At 42.4% G+C, this 14,746-nt stretch overlaps 1 protein-coding gene across 5 annotated transcripts in view; it reads left to right on the top strand.

Moving 5' to 3' along the window:
* UTRN (utrophin) overlaps nt 1–14,746 on the top strand; it is a gene marked incomplete at its 3' end in the record, with an annotated part of 456,405 nt that overhangs the window by 353,325 nt on the left and 88,334 nt on the right. For all 5 annotated transcript variants that reach the window (XM_080941517.1, XM_080941518.1, XM_080941516.1 and 2 more), the window contains one exon: nt 13,445–13,713. In XM_080941517.1, the coding sequence (XP_080797643.1) occupies nt 13,445–13,713 (269 nt within the window). The remainder of the gene's footprint in view (nt 1–13,444; nt 13,714–14,746) is intronic.

A 14,746-nucleotide genomic window follows, 5' to 3' on the forward strand; every position in this document is an offset into this window, starting at 1 on the left:
CCTGATTTTTAAACTGCTTTTGTATTCATCCTTTGAACCAGATGGATGGGTTAGATTATAAAGGTGCCATTTTTCATTGAAAAAAGGCATACTAAGGCCAAGAGCATCTTCCTCGGCTGACCAAGGTCACCAAGATAATGGAGGAAAGATGCAGAACCAGCATTAGGTTTGTGCTTCTGCCCTTCTCTCAGCCCTGGGTTTCCACTGGCTCGTGGCCCATTGTAACTTCACCTCCTCCATCTCTGCGCATGTGGATCCCCTGGCGGCTGACCTCCTAGCTCCTCCTTGACGCCTGTGTCAAGAAACTCTTAGCCTTGCACACATATTTCTTGGCTCTTCTCTGTGTGGCCAACTCCCCTTAGCTGTTCTCAGAGCTACCTCTGAATTGCCATGCTGTGTGAAGGACCTGTGTCCACTCTGGGATCCACAGCCAGGGGTGGACCCTGCCTCCCCTCCCCTGCCCCTATTCTCTAGAGATAGCCAGGGAACATGGCATTTTCCCTACTGCCCGTCACCACCAATAATAATTACTTATGTATTAGAAAACAGTATAGATTTTTTTCCCAATAGTTTTCCCACAAATCAGCTTTAAAAAATAATTCCAGCTAAAGCCTTCCTGTTACTGTGACTACAGTGTTCTTCTCTTCTGAGAATGGCTTGTTTTATCCTTTGCTTCATTGAAAGGACATTCACAGATAGTCATAGAAAATATAGTTCTTAATGTAATATGTTTATCTATGTACAGTTAGTATGCTGGGTGTATGTTAGTGCTATGCATGTAATGAGTTCAATGTGACTGGATTTTTTTCAGATCAGTGTTTTCTCCTTGGTTCTCTGATGGCTAGCTATGCGTGTTAACAGCATTCGTTTTATCTTAGAATAGGTTGTATTCTTTGAAATACCAAACACAACAATATAATGTTTCAAAGGCCAAATATGGGCATCATTTCTCTCCTGTATTGTATGTTATTGGTGTTAATTGATAATTAATAAGGCGAGGCCCAGCTCACTGTGGATAGTTCCATTTCTGGGCTGGGGGACCTGGGAGCTACTAGAAAATGGGTTGACCAAACCATGATGTCCAAGCTAGTAAACAGCATTCCTTCTATGACCTCTCTATCAGCTCCTACCTTCAGGTTCCTGCCCTAACTTCCTTCAACAATGAAGTGTGACTTTAGAGTTGTAAGTTTAGAGTTGTAAGCTGAAATTCATCCTTCCTCCCAAGTTGTTTATGAGCATGGTAGTTGACCACAGGAATACTACTGGGCATGGATTGATAGGCTGATCCTATCATGTAGGGTGCTCATCCTTTTGGAGAACTGTAGACATATTTCCGAATCTAAATCACATTGTAATTTCATGTCAGCTCCTTTATAGCCCCAGTGACAATCTTGTGCAGATAAAAATTTTCATGATCATCGAATGGGGGACCGTATGGAGTTGTCATATAGTTTAATAGAAGGTCCTTTTGTTTGTCTTCTCCAAGTAACGTAGCACTCCATTGTTTCCCTGTAGCCAGTAATATGGGGCCAAATTACGCCTTCCGTAACAGAAATAATTAGGTTATTACACTGGCAGGTGGACTCCCCCCATGAGGCTTTTTGTTTCGAATCCCTTCATTGTAAACGGTGGGCCCTCCTGCTTCCACTATGCTTCCTTGCTTCCCCCTCCTGGACCCTGTGGGCCCCATAGCGCAGCCACAGCATGCAGCTGGAGGCAGCAGCTGAAATGCCACCCAAGAGCCTGGCCTCTGGGCTTCCTCTCTGCTGGTTTTCTTCTTCTTAGCTTCGCTCTCACTAGGGAAGGGAGTAGACTGCCTCTCTTTATGGCTGGAGTCTCTTGAGGAAAGCCTTCCCGTCATTTGGGTTGGGTGACAAGGAATGAGGTTTTCTAGGATTGGTAGGTTCCTGTTATAAGCGTAGTGCCCACAGAGGACACGTGGTTGATGAGAGATGTCACATAGATCGTCTCAGCCAGACATGACTTATTAGATGCCAATGCCGGGCCAGGATCTATCCTAAGCCCCCAAGCTTTTAATTCCATGACAGCGCTCTGCAATAACAGTGTTTTCTACCACCCATTTTACAGATAGGGACATTAGGGTGCTCAGGTCATAAGGCTGTGCAAGTTGGGAGCCAAGATTTGTGTCATTAAACATAGTGCTTGTAACCTCTGGAGTTTTAATCTACTCCTATCCTCATTAGCATTTCTGTATATCGAGTAGAAATAAGATTTCCTTTTTTTTTTCCTTTAGGAAACTTACAACATAATTAAATGCATAAAGTTCTTCTTTGTGCCCACTGTTACATTTCCCACACTAAAACCCCACACTGCTTAATAGAGTCACACACCAGTTCACCGATTACGTTACCAAGGGGAAGGTGTTTAGGCAATATTAGAATTTGTCTTTTTAATTTTCACATAAAAAGTGGAAGTATAAGTAATTGCTTTCAGGCCTGTGGAGCACAGCAATAATTTAATTAGCTTCCCGAGTCCAAATTTGATGGGGAAAGTTGTAATGCATGAAAGGACATAGAAAAACGTTACTTTCTTTCTCAGTGTTCTTAACTACAGAGCAATACCCAGATCCTCCCCAAATTAAGGTTTTACAGCATCTATATAGATAGAGTGATCCAGCGTTGAACTGAAGAAGCCCCTGGATTGGGCAGAAATTGTTTAATAGGCAAAATTTCTTCTCATGGCCAGAAATATCACTGCAAAGAAACTCTGCATAAGTCCATTGAGAAGAGGAGTTAGCATTATGGACAGACATGTTTGTAATAAATTGCATGCCGGCTGCTACTTTTCCCAGTCAGTGTTGTGGCCATCAATAAATAAAACACATTTGCTTCATAAAAAGATATAGGAATACTTTGCAGGGGTGTATTTTGTGGGGATCCACATCTGGGATGTCACGTTCTGGTTTCAGCATGAAGGATAGGAAAGTACTACAGCCCTTGAGCTGAGTGTGGTGGGTTTTGCTTTTGTCTCTCGGTTGGGAGCTAGAAACTTCTGGAGTTGCCATCATGGTTTTGAAGATGGAAGGCCAGCAAAGGCATAGATGTCCCTCTTCAGTACATAAACATGAAGAACAAACTTAACTTCTTCGATAAGAACAGCTAAGCTGAGGTAGAAAGCTCCTGAAATGTCTGACTCATAGATCACTAGCTTCTGTGTGTGGCAGGGGAACAGCCCAAGGTGAGGGAAAAATAGATGCTAATGTGTCAAGAAAGAGATTTAAAATTTATGGCTCCTGTCTTGATTCTTTGGGGTGGGTGTGTGTGTGTGTAGTTTATGGGTGTGTGTCTTATTCAGGTTTTCTATTCCTGCTCATCATGACCAAGAAGCAAGTTGGGGAGGAAAGGGTTTATTCAGCTTACACTTCCACATGCTGTTTATCATCAAAGGAAGTCAGGACAGGAACTCACAACAGGGCAGAACTTGGAGGTAGGAGTGGATACAGAAGCCATGGAGGATGCTGCTTACTGGCTTGCTTTCCCTGGTCTGCTTATCTTGCTTTCTTACGGAACCCAGGACTTACCATCAGCCCAGGGATGGCACCACCCACTATGGTCCCTTTCGCCTTGAGGGTATCATTAGGTGTCTTTCCCTATGATTTCTTCAACTCAGTTTTTGTTCAGGCCACTGAACCTGGAGCGAACCACTCAGTTCAACTCTCTAGTCAGGGATGCAGGAATCCTCTGGTTTCTAGACTCAAACTCAGCCTCCTGCTTTTGTCCCAAACATTATGACTGAACTTTCTCCCCAGCCCTACCCATTGCTTTGTTTATTAAAGAAGGGGAAAGGGAAGGGAATAGACTAGGAGATTTTCCTTCCATTTGGTTGATAAGTCAAAGATGTACCAAGAGAACTATTCAGTCTTTCAGCAATATTTACCAAATGCCTACCACATGCCTGTGGGTATTAGAGGTCCTGGGAATACATCTGAGAGCTCGGTGAGTTTCTTGTCCTGCTGACACCGAATGTTCTGTGTCTCTTTCCCCCATTCAGTACTGTCTTCTGACCCCAGTGGCCTGCCTGTTGCTGCCCCAGTGTGGCAATGAATAAAACTGTTGTCAGCAGGAAGGCATTCAGGGAGCCACTGCTGCAGAGTTGGGAGTTGGCTCTCTGGTTGTTGCCCTTCCTGCCCCTGCTCTGCGTGCTGCTGTCATTAGTAATGTCCCCAGCTTTAGCCTTAGCTCAGCACACTGGCTTTGCTTATGTCTAAGAGCCTGGTGGATATCTGTCTAGATAGATTCTACCTCAGATAGATTCTACCTCTATCTGAGGTAGAATCAAATCTCAGTGACCACCAGTGGTGTTTATTTTTTCTTTTTTTTAAAAATTTAATTAAATTAAATTTTTTAAATTTAATTTAATTAAATTTTTAAAATTTAATTCTTTTTACTTACTCTATATACCACTCACTGCCCCCTCCTGGTCTCCCCGTCAAACAATGCTTTGCCCCTCCCCTCTCCCCAGAAGCACTAGTGATTTTCTCATCAGAATTGCCCTTGCTGAGATCTCCCAGCCCTCAGAGCGGTTGGTCATCCTGTCTGCTTCCCCACGCCTTTCCTTATTCTCCTCTGTAAGTTGCCTTTTGAAAACTCGGGGGATATTCCCTATTTCTCTTTCCTTGGACACTATGTTTTCACATCTCGTCCTCTCATACCTTATCTTTCTTTCTCGGATTCACCGTACCACCTTTAGCCTTTCCTCACTGAAAGATGTCGTTTTCCCATCTGCGGGGTGATCAGCTCTAGGCAGCCTCTCCTAATGTGTCAGCCTTCTAATTTACTGGATGAGCGTAATTAGAGGTCTTAAACAGAGGAGGGCACTTGATATCTTGTGACCTGGTCCATAATGAGCCGTTGCCATCCGTCACCTCCCAGACTAGAAGTGGACGGGTCCTCTCACCCACTGATGGAACACTTTGGAGAGATTAAGTTGATCTCAATTATTTAATCAGGAAGCTCGAAAGTAGAAATAATATAGTCCCTGTTATTTTAATCAGCAGCACCTTTTGATTATGAAGAGAGGGGAGGGGCTGTAAAGAGAGAGAAATAAAGATACTGAAATTGTGAACATCAGTAGGTAGACCCAGCCCGTCAGTACTGCCAGAATCCCAGAGTCTGACCTTTTGGTTGCTCTACTCAGATAAAACAGAAGTACTTAGACATAGTAGGAAAAGGACAATATCCATCTAAGACATGAGTGTGGGCTAGAGTCACATTGAACTATCTTTAACACACACACACACACACACACACACACACACACACACACACACACGCACGCACGCACGCACCTTTTAATGAATGTAATTTGCAACAAGATTTAAAAGATTATGCCATATTTAACAGTGAAGTTTACAAACTAATAGCAGTTTTCTTGGTTCTCGTATTTTACAGGATTTCCTTTGGTAAAGCAAATTGTAAAGTGGTTTTATGATGCATGCTGATAGGTTTGGGTTGAGATATGGGTGCTTGTACATTGAAATCCAATGTTAGAAACATCCTGGCCCTCCCCCGCATAACCATAATTCATTTGTTTATTTATCCTTGTAAGCATCCTCCTTAAGATGTCTTTTTTGGAGAGCCACATTATCTCCTTAGACATCTTTGGTTTTATCAGTTGTGTTGAAATTTCTTGCGTCTCAGCTATGCAAGCAGGAAAGGTCAGTCAGACGCCCAAGCAAGTCTCCCTTCATGTCCCACACCCTCTTCATCTACCCTCTCATTCCATGTGACTCAGAAACATCAAAAGAGAGTGAGTAAATCTCTCTTTTTTGCTATTGAACTCTAGTGGTCTCATCAGCTGGGTTTATAGGGGACAATCCCTTGAGGAATGCAGATCTCTCCTAGACTTGGAACTAGAGCCTTCATTGAGGACCTACTGTGTGCTCTCTCCCTCTCTCTCTCTCTCTGTTTCTCTCTCTCTCTCTCTCTCTCTCTCTCTCTCTCTCTCTCTCTCTCTCTTTCTCTCACTGTATGTGTTTTTTGTAGTTATAAACTGAGCTTCCAACAAATAAGAGTGATCGGCATCTAGGATAGCATGTCCTGTTAGAACTCCCCTAATCTTTTCTTACAATGAATTGTATAGCAGTGAAATACTACTTGCAATCTTTTGCTTTGTTGTTGTTAACACTAACATTTCATGTGTTGGTAAAATATAAAAGGCTTCAAATAAACACAAAATAACCCCACACAGTACAACTCAGATATTGGGAATGACCATAAGTTAAATAACTTTTGAAGGTTTGTAATTTGAATCAGTAGCTTCACATGGGCTTGGCAAGGAGGGGGAAATGAAGCAGACAGACATTTTTAAAATGAAGTTTTGTGTTGTTTTTAAAAAGTGAAGCTAAAGTATTCACTGCAAGTCAATGACAGAGTGGTCACCTGTCTGGATTCTCAACCAAGGTGGAGAGGAAATAAATGTTTGTAACATAAGTATTTAGAATCAGTAGTAACAAGTAGAAGCTGGACCGGTACCAAACTTAAGGAAAAAAAAAATATGATGAAGTCAGGAAATCATCTTTAATAATAAGACCATGATGATTCTGATAAATGACTATCATTATTTTATAAAAGAATTATGTTTAAAATAAATAGTTTCACAAGCACACAAAGGGAGAATGTCTACATTTCTTAAAGTAAACACCAAAAGTAGTATTTTCTTAGAATAGAAGACAGGATTCCTGGGGTTTGCTCCTGGAAAGACAAACGGACAAATCATGCAGCGTGTCCTGCACTGGAGCAGCACTCGTGCAGAAGAAGGAAGTGGTTCTGCTGCCTAAGTCTGGGCCTGGCTCCCTGTGAAGGAAATGTTTTGTGGTTGTGTGGTGAGGTGTGGGGGAAGGGGGTACCTTGGTGGATCCATGCTGAGGTATCCCTTCCCCACTGAGGGACCGACCAACCACATGATGGTACAGTATAGAACAGAGTTTATTCAGGGCATGGGGAAGGGAGTTGAGAGGGTAGAAGAGGCAGAAAAAGGGAGAGAGAGAAAAGAAGGAGAAGGAGGAGGAGGAAAGGGAAGCAAAGAAGGAAAGGGAAGAAGGGAGGAAGAGAAGAGAAGTAGAAGCTGGCCATGAGCATGTGGAGAGAGAGGAGGAAGGGAATGGGGAGAGAGGGGAAGGGAATGGGGAGAGAGGGGGAAGGGAATGGAGAGAGAGGTGGAAGGGAATGGAGAGAGAGGTGGAAGGGAATGGGGAGAGAGGGGGAAGGGAATGGGGAGAGAGGAGGAAGGGAATGGGGAGACAGGGGGAACAGGACAGAGTGGGAGCAAGAAGGCTAGAGCCAGAGAGAGCTAGGCTTGGGGGTTGGGGCAAGCTGCCACTTTTATAGTGAGTCCTGCATACCTGGCTGTTGCCAGGTAACTGTGGGGTGGAGCTTAGACAAAATGCTAACACCCATTGGATAAAAGAGCCTGTTATAAATACAGGACAATCCATGAGCACACTTGAAAAAAAAAAAAAAAGATTTACTGAGCTTTCCTCTTCTGCTTCCCATGTAGCCCAGGCTGGCCTCAAACCCCAAGGGCAAAGATTACAGGCATGCGACACCAACGTCAGCTTTCTTTTTGGTCTTCTTAAATCTGTAGCACATTAGAGACCATACTACTTAAAAATCATCAACTAAAAAGAGAAAACAGACAAAATATCCGCAACATATGGTAGGACGTGGAATATATAATCAAAGGAAATCCAAGCATGTAAATAATAAGATTTAAATATAATTCTACCTTCAAATTTTGGGCAGTTTGATCCCCGGGCCTTAACCCAGGATGGTGGAGAGGAACGGAATGAGCATCTCCACAGACGCTGGGCGGGGAAACAAGTGACCTGGGGAAAGATCTTCTGGCCTCAGAACTGCAGGCAAACGCATTTGGCTTTGTCCAAGGATTTCCCCAGTTTGGCACCAGCCCCTGCTCCTGTTTTCAAATGCTAATTAGCATGCTCTCTTATCACTGGGCTCCCAGGCCTCCTGAATTTCCCCGCCATGTTGAACAGGGGGTTGACACATCAACCCAGTGGAAGGGAAATGTGTCTTCTGCGGCAGGACCAAAGCATCAGTGCTTGTATTCCATTAAGCTAGGTGTGCTCTACTGACAGATGTGGTATCTCTCCAGTACTCTGCACCTTGATGGGCCAAATCCTGATGCCTTAGAGCAGGTCTCTGATAGCAGCTTCTAGGAAGGATGGGTTTGAATCGACTCTCAGTAAGGTTTCTCCTACAATACCATTGCTATAGAATGCTTCTCTGCCCAAGAGAATGCTTCAGAATTTACCACGGAGGCTTCTGATCCTTTAAAAGAACACTTATCCATTGGTTTTCAAATGAGAAAAATTTGCTTTTAATGAATGTGTTCTTGAGAAACTGTATTCTTTTCCCTGTAAATCTCCTCTGCCTCTTTGGAAGAGCTCTCTCTCTCTCTCTCTCTCTCTCTCTCTCTCTCTCTCTCTCTCTCTCTCTCTCTCTCTCTCTCTCTCTTCTCCCTCCCTCCCTCCCTCCCTTCCTCCCTCCCTCCCTCCCTCCCTTTCTTTTTCCTTTGTTTTTTGCTTTATCCCTCAAATTGCTCTAACTTGCTATTTTACATATTGCTTCCTTTTGCATGCCTCACAACCTTGGAAAGTGTTGGTTTGGTTTTGTTTGCTATTTCACTTACTGGTTTAAAAGTGCTTCTAAGGCTTTGCTGTTATGGGCTGCACTTGTGTTCAGACTCAAAAGTGCTTAGTGGGCGCAGGTCCTCCATGGTAAACAGATGGCGAGTTTAATGCTGAACTCTGCTCCCCTACTGGTGAGTTGAGATTATGTGATAAACTACCAAAGGACTAGGAACAGAGGAGCTTCCACTGGACAAAACCACAGCAGCCAGTATGGGCTGCTTTGTCCCCTGATGAGGACGCTGTGTGTCCCTCTGTGGACTGTTATTTAGTGGTTGATTCTGAAACAGTTTTTACTTCATCCAAGGGAAAGCATTGTGAGTAAGCTGTCTTGTCTTGAACATGAACGGGCAGGGTCTCTGTGTCTCTCTCTGTCCCTCCCTCCTTCCCTCCCTCTCTCCCTCCCTCCCTCCCTCTTTTAGACATTGAAATAGAAATGCTTAAAATTACATTCTTCGAAAAGCCCCAGTAACTTATTAACCAGCACAGGTGTAGCCCTCATAAAAGTTACCCCACCTCTCCTGAGGGCTCTGGGAATGAATTTTCATCTCACATATAAGATTTTACATTTGTGTAAAATATAAAATATAGGTGTTATATTTGGCATTTTATAGATGTCTTGAAGGTATAAAGATTTAATGGAGGGTTGCCTTTTTAATGACACTCTGTTCACCCCCACCCCCACCCACCCCTGAGTCTGGCTGCCCTGACATGTTGGTTACACCACTTGTTGGCCCTTCTCTCTAAGCTCCCTGGACTAGAATCCTAAAATGGCTTTCACTTATTATTAGTGTGTGTGTGTGTGTGTGTGTGTGTGTGTGTGTGTACATGAGGTTCAGTCTAGTATATTTAGTCACTATTTTGGTGCTTTCTCCTTTAACCCTTCATCCTCCAGTAGTCACTTAAGAGTACTGACTCATGGCTGCTTGGATCTTCATAGGCCATTTGGCTACAGTCTGAGTATCAGTATTTACAATAGTCACAAACAATATAAAATACTTTGGTGTGACCCTAACCAAGCAAGTGAAGGATCTATATGACAAGAACTTCAGGTCTCCGAGGAAGGAAATTGAAGAAGATCTCAGAAGGTGGAAATACCTCCCAATGCTCATGGATTGGAAGGATCAACAGAGTAAAAATGGCCATCTTGCCAAAAGCAATCTACAGGTTCAATGCAATCCCCATCAAAATTCCAACTCAGTTCTTTATAGAGTTAGGAAGAGCAATTTGTAAATTCATTTGGAATAACAAAAAAAAAAACCCAGGGTAGCAAAAACTATTCTCAACAATAAAAGACCTTCCAGAGGAATCACCATCCCTGACCTCAAGCTATATTCCAGATCAATTGTGATAAAAACTGCATGGTATGGGTACAGAAAAGGGTAGGTAGATAAATGGAATAGAATTGAAGACCCAGAAATGAACCCAAACACCTACGGTCACTTGATTTTGACAAAGGAGCTAAAAACATTCAATGGAAAAAGGACAGTCTCTTCAACAAATGGTGCGGGTTCAACTGGTAGTCAGCATGCAGAAGAATGCAAATTGACCCATTCTTATCTTTTTGTACAAGGATCAAGTGCAAGTGGATCAAAGGCCTCCAAATAAAACCAGGTATACTGAAAATTTTCTGAACAGAACACCAATGGCTTATGCTTTAAGATCAAGAATGGACCCTCATGAAATTGCAAAGCTTCTGTAAGACTAAGGACACTGTCAAAAGGACAAAACGGCAACTAACAGATTGGGAAAAGTTCTTTGCCAATCCGACATCTGATAAAGGGCTAATATTTAATACGTAAAAAGAACACAAGAAATTAGACACCAGAGAATCAAATAATCCTATTAAAAATGGGGTACAGAGCTAAACAATGGCCAAGGAGCACCTAAAGTAATGATCAACATCCCTAGTCATCAGGGAAATGCAAATCAAAACAACCCTGAGATTCCACCTCACACAGTTAGAATGGCTAAGATAAAAAATTCAGGTGACAGAAGATGCTGGTGAGGATGTGGAGAAAGAGGAACATTCCTCCACTGTTGGTGGGGTTGTAAGCTGGTACAACCACCCTGGAAATCAATCTGGCAGTTCCTCAGAAAACTGAACATAGTACTACCTGAAAAACCAGCCATTCCACTCCTGGACATATACTCCAAAGATGCTCCTATGTATAACAAGGACACATGCTTTACCATGTTCATAGCAGCCTTATTTATAGTAGCCAGAAGCTGGAAAGAACCCAGATATCCTTCAACAGAGGAATGGATATAGAAATTGTGGTACATTTACGCAATAGAATGCTCTTCATCTATTAAAAACATGACTTCATAAAATGCCTAGGCAAATGGATGGAACTGAGTGAGGTAAACCAGTCACAAAAGAACACTCATGGCATGCACTCACTGATAAGGGGATACTAGTCCCAAAATAATTCACAGATATTGTGAAGCTCAAAAAGAAGGAAGGCCAGTATGTGGATTCCTCAGTCCCTCTTTGAAGGGAAAAACAAAACACTCATGGGAGGAAATAAAAGAAAAATAAAGGAGAAGGGATTGGAGAAAGATCACCCAGAGACTGCCTCACCTGGGGATACATCCCATATGCATCCACCAAACCCATGCACTATTGCTGATGCCAAGCAGTGCTTACTGGCAGGAGCCTGATATGGATGCCTCCTCAGAGGCTCTGCCATAGCTTTTCTGATACAGATGAGGATGCTTGCAGCTAGCCATCAGACTGAGCATGGGAATCCCAATGGAGGAGCTAGAAAAAGGACGGAAAGAGCTGAAAGGGAATGAACATGGGAAGAACATTATCAACCAACCAAACTTTCCACAGCTCCCAGGGACTAAAACACCAACCAATGAGCACACATGGAGAGACTCATAGCTCTAGTTGCATATTAGCAGAGGATAGCATTGTCTGGTATCAGTAGGAGGAAAGACCTTTGATCCAGGGAAGGGTTATTTTCCCAGTGTGGGGGAATGCCAAGGCACTGAGGTGGGAGAGAGTGGTTAGGAGAGGGAGTACCTCCATGTAAGGAGGGGAAGTGGGGATAGGAATGTGGGGGTAGGGGATAACATTTGAAATATAAATACAGAGAATATCCAATAAAAAAAGGAAGAAAAAACAAAAATGAAAAAACAAAAGAAAATTTCTGAATAATTAAACATGTATAGTCTGTCTTCTTTAAACTGACTTTTTAGATCATATTCAGATGAGGACAGATAGGCAGGCAGATTTATTTTTTTTTAAAGGGTGGATATTCAGGTTTATTGAATGCTGGCTTCAGCTCACTGTAGGACAAAGTTCATTTTGGGATTAAGTTGGATAAACGTCATTTTCCCCAAGAAGCATGTTAAGGTGAAGTCAAAATTACTAATATAGTTCATACTAAAAGATGAGCTATTATTGCAGATAAAGACTTAGGATAAGCCTCCTTCAAACATTTGTGGGGCGCTGGGGATGGGAGACTGCGGCCCTGTGGCGGTTCCGTTTCAAGAAATTGGTGCAGTATTCTGTACATGATGAGAACTTTAGTATTTTATTATGAACATTATTATTATTTGTGTTCCATGAGCTTGTGTAACCGCAGGCTCAGATCAGGACTCCACCCATATTCAGCATAGCTGAGCTGTGATGTTTGGTAGGTCAGATCTAATAAACATACTTTTGATTTCTCAGCTTCCTCTTCAGCTTAGGACTGGTTTATCTACAGCCCCATAAGTCCAGGAGCATCTGTGTACGTGTCTCTGCCTTAGACGAACCCGCCTTTTGTTGTGACTGTGTGTTTTTGACCTGCCTCTGTGTTTCTGGGGACAGTCAGGAAGATATATCCAAACAAGCTAGATTAAAGGAGGGATCCCCAAGTATAGGGGAGTCCCAGTGTGAGAGAGTCCCAGACATTTCCATACCTAGTTGTCCTGCTTTGGGAGTCACTCTCTGTGTTCAAATACATTCTTTTGTCCTTGTCTTGTTGGGTTCACCTTTTCTGACCCTGGGCTTAGGACCGACCTGATTTTGGTCTCTGTGTCCATCTTTTCTTTCCTTCTGGGCTGTTGCTCTTCTTACTAGCCTTGCACTGTGTATTCTTTCCATTGGGAAGGCTTAGTTTATTTCTTACACTTGGACTCCTGGCTCTGTTACATGTCAAGGATGGTCCTTGTCATCTTGCAGTCTTCCTGTTGAAGGATGGATAAACATTCAGTTTCTGTAGCTCTAGTCTTCAGAAAATGTCCTTCCTTAAACACGGGACAAGCAAGCTCATTTACAGATGATGAAGTCCCTAAGATGTCATAGGCCTTGAGTTTGTTCTTTCAAGAAACATGGTAAATTAATATTTTTTTTTTTATAACTTACAGCTTCTCTCTGCTAATTATGTTTCTAATTTCTCTTGAGAACAATGAAATGAAAAACTGTCTTTGGATCTTCACATAAGCAAATTTATGGTAAAGGAGAAATGTTTTCTTTTTGAGTTATCTTGCTACATTTCAAGGCTTACAGGTGTTAAAGTATTAAAATTCAGAAGTCACCATGAGCACTAAACCTGGGCAACCATTTTCTTTTCCTTTTGAGTATACGTTTAGATGTAACTATACCTTACTGGTAAACACATATAGAGGAATTTTTTTTCCTCTGACCATTGTAACTCAGGCTTTCTATAGATGCACTAGTAACCTTTTTAACCATGAGATTTACACTTGGATATGAAGAATACATATGTAACTGGGTAGATAACTGAGCTAAACCCTCTCTCTTTTTTTTTTTAACCGCAGAGCTGACTCCTGAGGAGAGAGCCCAGAAGATTGCCAAGGCCATGCGCAAACAGTCTTCTGAAGTCAGAGAGAAATGGGAGAATCTAAACGCGGTGACGAGCAACTGGCAAAAGCAAGTAGGAAAGGCGTTAGAGAAACTCCGAGACCTGCAGGGAGCTGTGGATGATCTGGACGTAGACATGAAGGAGGTGGAGGCTGTGCGGAACGGCTGGAAGCCCGTGGGAGAACTGCTTATCGACTCCCTGCAGGATCACATAGAGAAAACCCTGGTCAGCACCATTGCCTTTGACAAAGAATGTTTAAGGAATGTGTTGTTGTTGCCTGGAACACAAATCGAGAGACCCACATATAGAAGTTATTACAAAGGATTCTCATACAGCTCCCGCTACTTCGGTTCCCCACCCAAGTTAGGAATTATAGCAGATGTTTTCCATATGTACTCTCCCCAACCCCCCTAAAAAAATCCATCAAGATGGCTTTATGATAATTTAGTTTGTTTAAACATTTTTAAAATTCCACTTGAGTATCTCTAAATAGTGTAGATTAGGCTGAACCATTTAAAACAAAACAAAACCTCCCCGAACTTTTTAAGGTCACTGTTTCCAGATATGCCTCTCATTTCATTTTCTTTTGTTTCCTATTCATTTTTTAAAGTTGTTTATTTTGTAATGATTCCCACAGCCTAGATTTAATAGAATTGTACCCATGTGGTACAGCCTGCAGGTTCTGTCTCCTAGAAACTGGTGTTTGGATTTAGAGGTTTAATAAAAAACAAAAACAAAAACAAAAACAAAAACAAAAACAAAAAAAACTGCTTTAACAGGAATTCTTATCTATAATTTCTATCTTATTGTCTGTGTAAATGAAAAATAAATTTAGTTATAAATGTCATTTGTAATCAGGAATTGCCCAAGGTTTAGGATATCAGTTCTTTGGTGTGAATCAGCTGTGCTTGCTCATTCTACAACCTTTTCAGGGGCAGTGGGGGAGGGAGTAACAACATTTAGGCAGTAAAAGTCACAACTTCAGAGAACAACAAGGCTTGTGTAGTCGTGAGTCACATCCCAGGATGAACAGTGAGACGATCAGAAGGGACAAGTCCCCACCATGCATGGCACTTTTATTGCAAAAGGCACACACATCTTGTGTACATAGGGGGTGACAGTCTTCCTCTCGATGAGTATGGCTGGCTGGAAAGACAAACTCTGGGAAACGAACTTAATACTCAGGCAGTTACGGGAGTAAACATCTGTGTGTAGAGACAGGAGCAGCAATAGCTAGCATTTCTTAAGGCAACTTCTT

This window comes from Micromys minutus (genome assembly GCF_963924665.1).
Source record: "Micromys minutus genome assembly, chromosome: 30".
NCBI classification, from domain to species: Eukaryota; Metazoa; Chordata; class Mammalia; order Rodentia; family Muridae; genus Micromys; species Micromys minutus.